Genomic DNA, 14107 nt, shown 5'->3' on the forward strand with positions numbered 1-14107 from the left:
AACCAACAGTTCAAACCTCAAAATGATTAAAAAAATAAATCAATTTAAATGACCAAATCCTCACCTTTGAGAAGCCGCTTTGTGCAATATTCAACATTTTATATGGAAAATTATTCCGATAGTTTCATGTCCAACAAAACTTCATATGTTATCAGGTCTTCAAGTGTTTTGTTTGTAAAACTCTTCATTTGTAACGTAGCTAAAGCTGTAGTGGAGTAGCAGAAGTTTACAGTGCCTCAAATTTGTAGTAAAAGTACCACCACTACTTCAGTGTATAGTATTGCCGCTGCTGGACGCACAGAAACTGGCAGAGAGCCTGAGGCCCTTTCATAAAGCTTTATTTCACAGATCCCCTGTAACAGGAGGCCGAGGCAGCCAGGCTCATTATACATTTACATACACTGTCTGTGGCCAGTCCTTACAATGCTCCTCATGTTAAATAACTCAATAATTCAAGACAAAACAGCAAACACACACACACACACACACACACACACACACACACACACACACACACACACACACACACACACACACACATACATTGTTCAACTTAAGATAACAATAACAATATCATAGCGACGGTAATAATAACAACCATTGTCAAATATTATGTATTTCCAGGGTCTTATACTGTATTTTCTAAAATTTGTTACACAGTCAGTCATCTTTAAGGTGCACCATAAAAATCTGCATGTGACATTTCAATAAAACTTGACAAATGCTGCACCATAACACACGGTGAAGACAGAGAATACTTGCATTTAAAAACATTTTTTTGTATATTTCAGATGAGTTCTGCTCCTCCTCGCTGTCCTCTGCGCCGGAGACTGTAGATGTGAGGCCAGCGCAGTTAAACACTGGTTGTTTGGCACATAGTTTCTTTATTTTTTTTATAAGCCGCTGTGGTGTGGCATGAATCTCATAACTCAAGCAGAGACATAAGGCGCGTCTCCATGGATGTGTGGCGACTCACAGGACCTCTGCAGGGAGACATGATGAATACGGTAAGATGAATCAGGATGCCATCTTTAATTTGTCACGGTAAGAGCAGCACAAAGCCATGATTTATTCTATTACATACACGTGTCACAATATCGTCAGTGAAAAAAAGCCTGTTCAAATTCAATCTGTCCAGGTTTATTGATTTGCACATCAAATAAAAGGTCAAGTATAAAAAAATAAAAAGTATAACCGGTTGAAAAACAAGGAAGCATTCATAAATCGGTACCTGCGACATGCTGAGGCTTCATAGGGCCTGTTTTCATCAGGAAGGGCTCTCCTCCCTCGAAGGCCAGGATTGGCTCGCTGACCAGCCCGCTCTGCTGCTGCCCGGCGTTGCTGCTGCCGTTGTTCAGCTGCATGATCTCCTCGAAGTCCGCTGCCTGCCCGTTGGCTGAGACGCCGTTCTGGTGGGCGGCGGGCTGGACGCCGTTTACGACAACGGGGCCGGAGACGCCTTGTGTCGGGCTGAGGACCGCGGCGCCGGGAACCTGCAGGTTTCCAGGAGCTGCAGACAGATCAGAGACACGAGTGCAGTTTTCAGACCGTATTCGGTTTCAGGCAAAAGTTTGGACACCTACTCATTCAGGGTGTTTCTGTATCAATACGAGGGGCAGCTGAAAAGTTTTGAGACTGCTCCTGCTGCGAATGAACGAAGCACAGCCCGGTGATACGCACGGAGCACCAGGAAGCAACAAATATTTAATATAATATAAAAAGTTACATCTCTTGATCGACATCAGCACCCGAGTTACACCCATTTTTCATGACAAGTTGGGACGCTGTGTAAAATGTAAAATAAAAACAGAATACAATGATTTGCGAGTCCTCTAAACCCATATTTAATTGAAAATAGACTTTTCAATATAACATAACATCAAATTTGAATAGTGAGAAATTATTGTATTGTTTTATAAAAAAATATATGCTCACTTTTAATTTGAGACGTTTAAAAAAAAAAAAAAAAAGTTGGGACAGGTGCATGTTTACCATTGTTTTGCATCACGTCTTCTTTTTACAACACTCTGGAAACTGAGGAGTTTTGAAAGTGAAATGTCGTCCCATTCATGCCTGATGTAGGATATTAGCTGCTGATTTTTTGGAAACCGGTTGTATTTCGGTTTGTTTAAGGTTTTTTGCATCCAACAAAATCCAAATTATTATTTCAGAGTTATTTCAGAGTTTTGACATCTTCACTTTGTAAAAAACAAATTGTAAAAATAAAGAAAAGCCCCCTGAGGAGTGTCCAAACATTTCACTGGTTCTGTTTTGGATTTGAAGGTAACAATTTGAGTAAAAAGCAGACCGTGGTGAGACGTGACAGTTACCTTTATTGATCTCTGTGTCCTTGCCGTTGACCTGCGGAGACGCTTTGACTTCCTTCTGCGGGGTTTAAAGAACAAAAAGACCCGTGTTATCCCAGAAAGACCTCATTAGTTTCTTCAGGCCTGTTTAAAATGACTCCCACTAACCTTATCTCCTGCGTCACTCTTCCGAGTCCTCTTCATGATCTCCTCCAGGCGCTGTGCAGATAAGACAGGGAGATCAGCGCGTTAGCTGCTGATGTTTTTAAACTCCAGTGTGTCTCCCTGAACTCTACACAAAGGTTGTTTTTCTGTCCCTTTGTTCTCACCTTCTTTCTCTCCAGCCGCTCCTGCTCTTCTTTCTGGAAGTGTTTCTCCCTCTCGATGCGCTGACGCTCGGCCTCCTCACGAGCTTTGGCATCAGCCTCCTCCTTCTGAAGGACGAAAACACGAATATGAAGCTCAGAGAAACAACCCAACAAACATACAGCTTCAAAGACAAAAACTTATTTACAAACAGCCCTGCTATAACTCTTAAATTTAAAAAGCTCTTCTATTTATTTCTTTTCTATATTTTTAATTGTTCCTTTATATCTGTTTTTATGTGAAATCTTGAATGTCATTTTCTAGCTGTAAAGCACTTGGAGCTGCATTTCTTGTATGAAAGGTGCTATACAAATAGTTTATTATTATCATTATTATAATTATCATCTATCTGATATAACTGCATGTATAAATGTACATTAAAAAAAAAAGCATTTATATATTTCAATTCATTCTGACATCAGTGTGTGAATGCAGACTAACAGTAAATGAGACACCACCAGGGGGCAGCACACGCTCAGTGCAGTCTGCAGCCTTCAGGCCGAGCTTCATATCATGAGTAACTCCATTACATGCTTCACTGAGTATTTAAACTCAGCACCAACCAAACAGCTGTTTTAAAGTCACCAATGAAAACAAAATTATGAAGTGTGCATAAATCCCAGCTGTCTATATAACATGCAGTTCCACTCATTTAAACACAGTCACACATTTTCAAAGTGTCCACGGTCACGTTTCCTGCCTTCCTCTACTGCACCTATTTAACAAAAGGCATCAAACCCCTTTAAAAAAAAAAAAAAAAAAAAACTCAGTGTCTGGAGCAGGACACTTGAACTAAATGAGCTTTACAACAACATGAGGCCACTCTGGCCTCGAGCGAGTGCGCTGTCAGGCTGGAACAATGGTCCGATTGAGGGGAAGAGGGGAGTCGAGCATAGCGGAGTGCTGCAGGCAGGGCGCACACTGACGCTGCTTATCCAGAGCCGAGTGGACGAGACAGAGGCAGCACAGGACCGTCACTATCCCCCCGATCACAATGGTTCCCTCAGCCTCTGCTCATCCCCATTATGGAGGTCACCAGCTGGCTTCTGCCCGGGCAGACAAGGGGCCTCTGACTATTAGGGCGCACGCATGACACACATCGTGTGTGACAGAAGCGCACATTCGTACTGCGCCTTTAATCTGCCCAGATGCCAGACAGTCAGGGGGTGAGCGAGTCCAACCGGGGCTGATGTTCGGGCTCACGTACAAGTACAGTTTCCCTGTGCATTAATCTGCCCAGATGGTAAATGGGCTTAGTGCATGTGGGGGAATCATAGGGATTCATGGTGGTTAATAGACGGAAAATTAAAGGGTTTCCAGTGCAGCGAGTATTTACAGTTGACGAGGAGTGATGATCTGTCTCACTGGAGTCTAGGACGGTTTGATTCCCACTAGATTATTGGCAGCGTGCTCAAAGGGTTAAAGGATAACTCCGCTCTATTTCAAACCGGCGTGTCAATGTGTTTATTGTATGGGTCATGGTCACTTTGCCTTCTCCACCTGTTTTGAGAGATGAGTCGGTCAAAACAGCCTTCGTCAGGCTCCGCGCAGCTTTCCAAATAAACATGACTCTTACATGAATCATTATAAACTGGACTTGTTCACATGCCAGTTGGATTCAATTAAACGGAGCACGAGTCGGAACTAAGATGCCTCGCAAGACTTGTAAAACAGCGACTACAGATGTTTTAACAACTTCTGATCCGAAGGAGCTTTTAATGTGTCATCGGCTGGTTCTCCGTCACTGACCTGTTTCTGCTGCCTCTCGTTCTCCTCCTGCTCGACTCTCGCTCTCTCCTGCGCCTCCTTCTCCTCCTGAGCTCGCTGGACTTCGTCTCTCAGACGCTGCTGCTCGGCCATGAACCGAGCCTCCTCCTCCCTGCGCTTCCTCTCTTCTGCGTCCCGGGCCACGGCCTCCTCCCGCAGGATGCTGTAAAGAGGTTTCTGTGTTACACACTGCGTGCACGTCAGCCGTTTTTTGGGGGGTTTTGAACTCGAGACCAACGTCATGCTGAAATGATCTGGGAGGATGAACACTGCGATGTCCTCTCCTCGCTGGTATCAACCTTTTTCTTTTGTTTATGTTTCCCTAACCAGTGTGTCAGAAGCTGTAATCACCAGTTAAGTATTATGTTTAAAGATATTCTACTGTACTGTAGCTGTGCTCCTTTACACCCTGTGCTATTTGTCGTTTGACAGGTTTATCGGTGTAACTGTGTTGTATAACCCTGTAAGAATGCAAACCTATACGAAAGACAAAATAAAACCATTTTCAGGACAATCATTCTCCTCGACTTGGTGCTAAATCTCCTCCCATAGAATTTAGTAAAAGTTATCACACTTTTTGCATCAAAAATGCTGACAATGTGTTTGTCTGATTTCAATTTCACAGATTTTTGGGTCTCAAACCAAGCAAAACAAATTGTTACAGGTATTTATTATTTATACCGAGATGTCGGTTGGCCTAGTGGTTAAAGCACTGCTTCAATCTTGTGTCTGACCTCCATCCCTACACTGCAAGGAGTCTAATAAATGAATAACAAGATACCCCTCTTTCCGCTGCTGCACAGCTTCAACCCTCCACTAATGGATGTTTACTGCTATAAGCCCTCATCACAAACAGCAGCAACTTAAAGGATTAAAGCGTTAAAAATATCCTTATTTAAAGCAAAATTGCAGATTTCAAATAAGAACTCGTTCAGGTTTAATCACAACATCCACTTTAAAAAAAAAAAACAGGACAACACAAACATGTTTCTGTTCCTGTCAAAGAAACACATCATCACATTGTTATCAAGACGCATGTAGGTCCTGAGTCTGACCTGTTCCTGTGCTCCTGCTCCAGACGCTCCCGCTCCTCTTTCTCACGCTGCTCTCGGGCTTGTCTGCGTTTCTCTGTGAGGGCGCGAGCGGCTTCCTCTGCGTTGTTGGTGCCTGCTGACGGCCTGCTGGCCGGTGCAGCCGGGGTGGTGGTGGTGGCGGCGGAGGAGGAGGAGGAGGAGGAGGAGGAGGCGGTGGGTGTAGCAGAAGGAGCGGGCGTACTGACGGATCCCGCTGCAGGAGAAACAGCTGCGGCGGTCGGCTCTACGCTCGGCACGGCTGGAGAGGCGGCTGATACGACCGCCGGGCTGAGAGAAGGAGGTGTAACCGGTTCAGAGGACACCACGATGGCAGGGACGCTGCCGGAGGCTGGAAGAGAAAACAGGGGATGTTCATGGTTTTTAAAAACGCAACAGTAAGGAAGCAGGTGTCTGGTTGAGCAAGAAAATATTTGAAAAAAGACGACACCATTTTTTTTTTTTTTTTTTTTTAAAATTTAAATAAACAAACAAAAGTTACTTCATGCCCTATTTTCAGTGGAAGGACACTTTATCACACATCATAAGTGGGCGTGTCAATAACAGCCAATCACATTCACTACTTTCCTCCTCTTCAAACACGAACATCTCACCATCTGTTTAACTTTCGTACTGATGATTCGACCGGTAGTTTCGTGTCAATCAAACTGTCTGATCAAACTGATTTTTTAATTTCAGGACTTGACAGAATAGAGTCCGGTAGAGCTCTCAGGTGAGACAGACTCCTGATGCCTTCAGATAAAAGAGATATAAAAAAGGCCGTCATAGATTCGAGAGCACACTAACACGCTGCAGGGATCATTTCGTGTCCTCACACCGAAACTACGCTGCCACATAAATGTCAGCCAAAACCTTCGAGGTCACCTTGAAGCACTGTCACCACGGTAACCGCACTCACTCTTTTTCTCCTCCGGAGCGACGGGCTGCTGGGGTTCGTGGCCCGTTTCCACGGCGACCGCGGCGACCGTAGGGGTCTGCACTCGGGCGGGCGTCTGGGCCCGTTTGGGTCGGGTCTTGGTGCCAGCCGGAGAGGGCGTCTTCTTGCCCGTTGGCGTCTTGGAGGCCGCCGCCGGCACCAGCGGGGACAGGGGCCGGGTCTTGGGGGCGGCGGGTGACGGAGGTCTGTTTTTGGGCTTCGGGGTGCTGAGGGACGGAGAGGAGGTGAAATATGAGCGGGAGACAGACTCAGAAAAGAGAGTCTGAGTGAAATGATATTTCCTGGCAGTGCAGGGAAAGGTAATGAGGTTCCCAGTGCACCGCAAAAAGCCCACAACTAGGTCATGTGGAAGATATGAGTGCCTCAATGTGAAACGGCACATCGGCTCGCTGTGGTTCTTTGGCTGAAGGAGGGTGAAACCTGAGAAGAGTGAGTCAGGGAGACATCTTTCCCCCCCCTGTGCATCAGTCAGGAAAGCCCCATTCTGTCGGAGAGCTGCTGTCCTCACAGACACAGACCTGCCGCTGGCCGTCGGCCGCTGACTGAACGGCGTCCAGCGGCGCCTCTTTTAGCGGTTGGATTATCACACCTTGGACCATCTGCCAGACACTAACCTGCTCCAGGAATGAAGCACACCAGCTCCCAGCCTCTCTCCCACATTAATTAAGTTCCCAATATAGAACTAAAAAACATTTTTCCAGCTAATGGGCCATTTTTAAAAAATTTTTTTTTTTTTTTTACAGTTAATCTGTTAGGATACCTGGTCTCTGCTCTGGATCTCTGGATCGTGGTGACCGGTGACGTCGTCTTTCTTTTCTTCTGCACTCTGTCTTTTGTGAGAGCGATCTTCTCTTTTTCGTTCTCCCTCTCCTTGTCCTTCTTCTCTTTCTTCTTTTTATCCACCTGGAAGAACAAGGTGACACAAATAACCAAGGTTTTTTGATTTGATTTTTTTTTTGATTTTATACACTTCATTAATCCCCGAGGGGAAATTTCTTCACTACAGCAGGGGGGCTCTCAGGGGGGAGCTGCTGCAGCAGGCTGCCACTAGCGCGGCGCCAGGTAACCTGACCTGAGGTGCATGTTTTTTTTTGGATGATGGGAGGAAGCCGGAGAACCCGGAGAGAACCCACGCAAGCACAGGGAGAACATGCAAACTCGGGGCGAAGGCTGACACGTCGGCTTGACACCACGTAGAGCAGATAATATTTTGTTAGTTGCAGACGCTATTTCCAAATAGCATTTTCAAGCAAGTGTCAGTTTAATTTGCAAGTCTTTATGTTTAAATGTGCATTTACAGGGCACAGAGCAACATTATCACCCAGTTTGAGAGTTTGTTTCTGGCACCCGGATGAATGCAAGCCCAAAATTGATTCTGCTTTTTGCTCCGTTTTTGTTCTCCACCACCCCTTGGCTTAAAATAGCTTAGCTTTAGCTTCAGCTGCTACCTGCCCCACTATGACCACCAGCTAGTTGCTAACTGTGTCTGCCAGCAGTGTCGAGTTTTTTCAACGCCTGCTGCAGCTGGAAACTGACACTGATGACAGTGAGAGTGAACCAAAACTGTTAAATTACACAAAACACAAACATTGTGTTGATGAATACAAAAAGGCTCCAAGAGTCTGGTGATGATTATCAAAAGATTAGAATTGATTTTCATTTCTTCTGAAATTACATTAAACCCAAGAGTTGCAACAAATACGGTGACATATATTATATCACACATTACAAATAGGTAATAATAATAAGTGGCCGTAGTGCATCAATATCATTCGTTCCTGTAAATTATATTGCTTAGTTTGATCATCTTTTCTTAAAAAAAAAAACCTATAAAATCAGTCAACTCTCCGTCTTCTTTGTATCGAGCGCTTTGATTGGCTCTTAACACCGAGGCCTGTTTCAAAGCCGAACCTGTGGGGCTCTTCTGTTTGAAGGCAAAAAGCTGATTCTCCTCAAATAAAGCACGAGCCATATTCGGATGTAATATTACTCGCCAGAGACAACGTCCTTTTAGTATATGCAGCTTTGTAAATTGGTATTACGAGCACGACTCCTCCCACCACACATACGACCCATTATTAGTATGAAATATTAATAAGTGCAACGTAGCCTCCCATCAGCATTTATTAGGTTTTCGAGGTTAAAGCGAAGGGTTTCATTCGTTTGATTCTCAGTGAAGATGTTAAATAATCTCTGGATGATCTTTAGAAAGTAAAAATACACTCTATATTTTTGACGTTTTTGGACATGAAGATCAACTTAAACAATTTAAAACAGTTTAATCCAAATCACAATATCAAAGGAAATCCAGACACAGCACACAACAATCAGTCATAACAATAAAACCACCGACAGCTGAAGCATTACGTGTAATTTCATTGTCGATTTATTATTTTGGAGACTAGATTTCCTAATATTCTGTCAACCCGATTCATTTCCATAGGAGGGACAACCCGTCAGCGGTTTTTAAATGTTATGACTGATCGCTCTTTGGTCACAGCAGGTCAAAGGTCATCATGTGTCCAATCGCGTGCGCCTACCGGTGTGGAGTTCCGTCGGCGCGGGCGCTGGGTGATGTCCGGCGTGCTGGCGGAGGAGACCCTCCAGCGCTCGGCGGCGTTGTGGTGCGGGTGGTGGTGGGAGGAGGCGTTCAGCGGGCTGGCAGAGGCTGAACGGGAGCAGTGGTGAGAGTCTGAGCGACACACACAAACACGCAGAGAGCGACGGCATGGCGCGCACACGCACACACGCACGCGCACACACACACACACACACACACACACACACACACACACACACACACACACACACACACACACACCATGCAGGGTGATAAAAGGCCTCGCAGCGGGGCCACGCCGCGAACACGACACGCTGCCGGACGGTGAGTCGCATCCCGCTGAGCAGAGGGGGACGGATTGATTTAATTCACAAATCAATCGTGGTTTTATTCCTATTGTTTGCTGTCCTCTGTAGTGCAGCAATCATTTAAGTACATTTAGATCTTTTAAAGAAAAGACAAAATTGTTCCAATTCGTAAATAGCCGTAATTTATTCGTAACTTGCGTTTTGTCTTTGATTTATTTGACTGCAAATCGATTTATTTTTGGGAGTTTTAAACTGTTGTTTACAAACAATAAATCCTCTGAAGACTTCATCTTGGAATCTGGGAAAACTCAGGTGTGCATTTTTTTTACTATTTCTCAACATTACAAATAATAAAATAACATATTAATCAATAATAATAAAAAATAATTCGTAGTTGCAGCTCTATCCACAATTAAATCATATCTATATCACTGCACGGTTGTTGTTTTTTTATATAAAAATGCAAATACACAGATTTATAAAGGGAAAGAGAGAGAGATCGACAAATTGATGTCATCATGCTAATCTGGATCTGTTCCAGAGTTTTTTGTTTATACCAAACTATTAATTGGAAAAAATAATAATTGAAATATTAATCATCATAAAAATCACGTCACCACAAGATCTGGTTACATTTTTCCTGAGCATTTTAAATTTACAGCGGCTGAAAACACAAAAAAATGAACATCAGTTGGATGTTAAGATCGTGTCACGTGAGCTACGAATGCCGGGTTCAGATAGTCAGCGTGTTAAATCAGGTGATTGTGATGTCATAAAATCTCGCAGCGACTCGGGACATAAACAAATGGAGAAAGACGACGAGAGAAAAAAAAAATCAAGAAGATTGATGAATGATGTTATTTAGTGCTGAATGTTTCACACCAAACGAAACGCAAAATGCCTCGAAAGAGTGAGTTAAAAAATAAAGAAAGAAAGAAAGAACCAAACTTCGCGCGGAGTAGAAACGTGTCTCACACTCACGGGAGTCGCTGCCGAGGAGCGTGGCGGCGCTGCGGCTGCGGGCCAGGAAGGACAACGTCGGCGTCATGAGCCGCTCCACGATCCGGCTCTCCCACGGGCTGAGACGCAGACTGCGGGCTGACACAAGAGGGCGCTGTCAGTGTCGGGTCACTGTTAGATTAGACACACCAGCCAACCTGGCACATGTACACTGTCGCACTGCACACACAACACACGCACACACACACACACACACACACACACACACACACACACGCACACGCACACACTCTCTCTGCATTGAAGCTTCTCCGTCTGATGCAGAGTGGACTTACACTCATGTGCTGCTGGAAACTTCGTGAACGCACACGAACTGATTCAAAGCAGGATGATGAAAGTCTGAGGAGATGTTACCTGCTTGTGACATGAACACCAATAAATAAACACCAAGTGTTTATTTAGCTCAGAAGAAGCAGCGCGTGTCTTTTTTTTTTTTTTCCTGACTTTTGATCAAAAATGCAAACCAGTCCGGGATTATTCAGATGTTTCCACCGGCACATTAATGCAAACTCAGTTATAGAAACATTTCTTTAGAAACGCTGCAGCGGTGGAAGAGTCAAGACTGTCGCTGGCTGATTTGGACATCAGCAGGTGGAGCCGAGGAACTGATTTTTTTTTTTTTTTTTTCAGATATCTGACAAATTATAATACTTATCACTTTGAAAGGTTAACGGGAAAGCTCGCTGGCTTACACACAGCTTGGCCAGTTTTTATGAGCTATGTATGTCATACGTATATGCTGATTGGCGGCCATTGTTTATTCTCACTGTAAATCTCTCTATCACTGCTGCAGTACGACTATTCCCAAAATCCAGGAAAAGAGTTTTCAGGAAGGGACAGTCGACAGCTGATGTTTTTTTTTGTTTTTTGTTTTTTTTACAAATGACAAAACGTTTCACCAGACTTGTCCTTTAAGCTGAGTGGTTCTCTGGCTCCGCCCCCACTGAGGTTTAATTCATCCAGTGAGTACTTCACATGCTCCGGAGAAATGTTCGTAAAACTCAAACTCCAGTCTGCCAGTCGGACTCGATCAGACGTGGAGCTGCAGAGAAGTCACGCGGGATGAATGTCTGAACTTCAGCCGACATGTTGTGTACCAGACATGAGATAACAAAACACACGGACGGGCCAGTTAATGTCCATTACTTACCACCCAGAAACACATCACACAACAGCCAGTGTGGCTGTTTACTCGAACCCCCCCCCCCAAAAAAAAAAAACAACAACAACAACAAAAAAACAGTGCAGTGCAGAGTCCTGTCAGTTTCTGGTGAGTTCAGCATTAGTGCTGTTTGTCCTACGAGCAAAGATGCACTACTCTGACCTGAACACGGCTCTGCTGCATCTTCACCGTTACCGAGTGTCATGTGATGAAGCGTCAGCACATGTGACGTCCAACAACAGCAGGATATAAACCGATGCATTGTGATGACGGGTGGAAAAACACAGCACATACAACAATAAATCAGTCTCTCGGCGAGCAAAGAAAACTAATTTGGTGCCACGTTTGATTCTATCAGAAACATGTCTGAAGATATTTGTTAGGTACATGCGTGAGAATATCGAAACAAACTCTTGAGGAACCCTTGAACGGCAACACGAGGACAAGGAGACGGAAAAAAAAAAAATTTTCAGACGCCTGATGCAGAATATTTTAAAGAGGAAACAAAGCATCTGAAGCAATTTCCTCCAAATAATTTCAACTTTATCGCTCAAGGACTGTATTCAAGAACAACTTTCATTTAATTTGAATGAACTCGTACTTCACAACCCTTCAGAATAAAATGCGGCATTTCTTTACCCGATTATATTTACTGTATTTGAAAGTTACTTGTTCCATGCAGATTAAGATTAAATACTTCTAGATGAAACTACTAAAAGATATATAAAGTAATTCAAATGAGCTGAACCTCGACAATTGCAACGCTTTTACACGTTAATGCATCAGTAGCTAATAATAATCTAATAATATAAAATACATTTCACTCGGCTGCATAATAAAAAATTTCCGTTTTTTTTAATACATATTCCTAATTCTCCTTCGTTAAAGCACTTTCGTTGGCTTTAAATGTGCTCTAGAAATAAATGTATTTCCTCTGGAAGTATGTACAGTGAAGAATCATGAAATATGTCAGTAATTGTAATAAAATACTGTAGATACACTGTTCAACTGTCACTCATTCGACTGAATAATTACATTTAAACACCAAGTTACATTTCTTTTTACTGTATTAAACTGTAACAATATGTTCTCACAAGTTTCTCACATTAAGTTAAAGATGTAAAAAAATAGTCACGTGGGCACAAAGAAGTTATAATGAAATAATATTAAATGCAGAACTTTAACTTTTTACAGCACCGCCGGGTAGACTTGATATCGTTGCAGCATCTTCACTAACATCATGGAGGCTTTACTTCTTGGCTGTTTTGTTCTGCTCGGGTAAAATACAACCGTAAACACGCGAGTGCATAGGAAGACAAAAACACACTGATGAAACACAGAATCTCAGATCGAATAAATCACGACAACTGCTCGGGTTTGTTGTGGATTTCCTTCCTCTCGTAACAAGAACTTCAACTAACAAAGATATATATATATATATATATTTTTTTTTTTTCACGTGATAGTTCGACCATGTGTGCTGACGACTTCGGCTTCTTTTCGATGCCGCGCTGTAACGATCACTCTGCTGATGAACACCGAAGTACGCAGGACGCCTACAGACATACGTACCACACGTACACGTGAACACAACAGCGCCGGCGGTCCACCTCTGCTGCACGCCCGGACAGATCGCTTTCACAACAGCATGTTTTATGACGAACCGATAACCCGACTACCTCCTGTTGCTAGGCAACAGTGGTTCCCCTCCTCCTCCTCCTCCTCCTCTTCTTCTTCTTCTTTCTCCGATGCGGCAAGAGGAGGCTGAGCTGCTGCCCTTGAGAGTGACTGTTCACCTGGAGGTTTGATTGATGTCCGCATCTATAAGCGTCACCAGAACACCCCACCCACCACCCCCGCAAATTATTACTGGTACACTGTGCAGAGCATCTCCCAGGGCCAGAAACAGGAGCTCTGCAGAGATATAACCATCGTTTTATGTGCCTGCGGTATCGGAGCATCTGCATTAGTGATGATCAAGCACAAAATCTGGATCTGGATCACGGCGACGACGAAGCCGAGGGACGAACTGCCGATTGCACTGTTGGCGACACGATCAACAATGACCCGTTTTGAGGCGTGACAAATCTGAGATGAACACGGTGTTTCTTATACGTACATATGAAATGAGTCCGATATAACAATTTAATTTAAATATTGAAGTGTATTGCTGTTGCCCTGGCAATAAGATATGTGCTTACTTTCTCGTTATAAACGGAAAAATGTTTTATTTTGAAAAAATATTTGTCGCATATTATTATCATGATGTTTTTTCACAAAACGCCTTTATTCCGTTTTTGCAAGAATCGTTTAGCAAAATTGTTAAAAGCTTATTTACTAGTACTAAAATATACACGGATACATTGGCTGCTGCGGCCGTCATATTAGTCCACATGAATGTTCATCAGGACAGAACCAGAGGCGATTTAATGAAAATAAACATGCTAAAAGTTTTTTGTTTTGTCTTACAAATGCCAAAAATGCATTAATAGTAAGGATTATATTATATTATATTAGGATATAACTAATTTGTAACACCAAAATGTTGTAAGATAACTGAACTGTTATTCGCTGCTGTTTAGTCTAGTAT

General features: G+C 43.4%; 1 protein-coding gene across 5 annotated transcripts in view; it reads right to left on the reverse strand.

The window, feature by feature from the left end:
- Window positions 1-322: 322 nt before the first annotated feature.
- Window positions 323-14107, reverse strand: part of LOC138617076 (MAP7 domain-containing protein 1-like) — a 39371-nt gene continuing 25586 nt past the window's right edge. For 4 of the 5 annotated variants that reach the window (XM_069691785.1, XM_069691766.1, XM_069691775.1 and 1 more), the window contains 11 exons: window positions 10311-10433; window positions 9008-9135; window positions 7228-7370; window positions 6429-6673; window positions 5495-5861; window positions 4422-4602; window positions 2636-2740; window positions 2475-2525; window positions 2331-2385; window positions 1232-1510; window positions 323-983 (listed from right to left, as the gene is read on the reverse strand). In XM_069691785.1, coding sequence (XP_069547886.1) covers window positions 973-983; window positions 1232-1510; window positions 2331-2385; window positions 2475-2525; window positions 2636-2740; window positions 4422-4602; window positions 5495-5861; window positions 6429-6673; window positions 7228-7370; window positions 9008-9135; window positions 10311-10433 — 1688 coding nt within the window. In that variant the 3' untranslated portion in view covers window positions 323-972. The remainder of the gene's footprint in view (window positions 984-1231; window positions 1511-2330; window positions 2386-2474; window positions 2526-2635; window positions 2741-4421; window positions 4603-5494; window positions 5862-6428; window positions 6674-7227; window positions 7371-9007; window positions 9136-10310; window positions 10434-14107) is intronic. The other variant, XM_069691757.1, reaches the window with a different exon arrangement.

This window comes from Brachyistius frenatus, unplaced genomic scaffold (assembly GCF_029030835.1).
Source record: "Brachyistius frenatus isolate BFR_SWC_R1_liver_20210118 unplaced genomic scaffold, ASM2903083v1 Contig_2, whole genome shotgun sequence".
NCBI lineage: Eukaryota > Metazoa > Chordata > Actinopteri > Embiotocidae > Brachyistius > Brachyistius frenatus.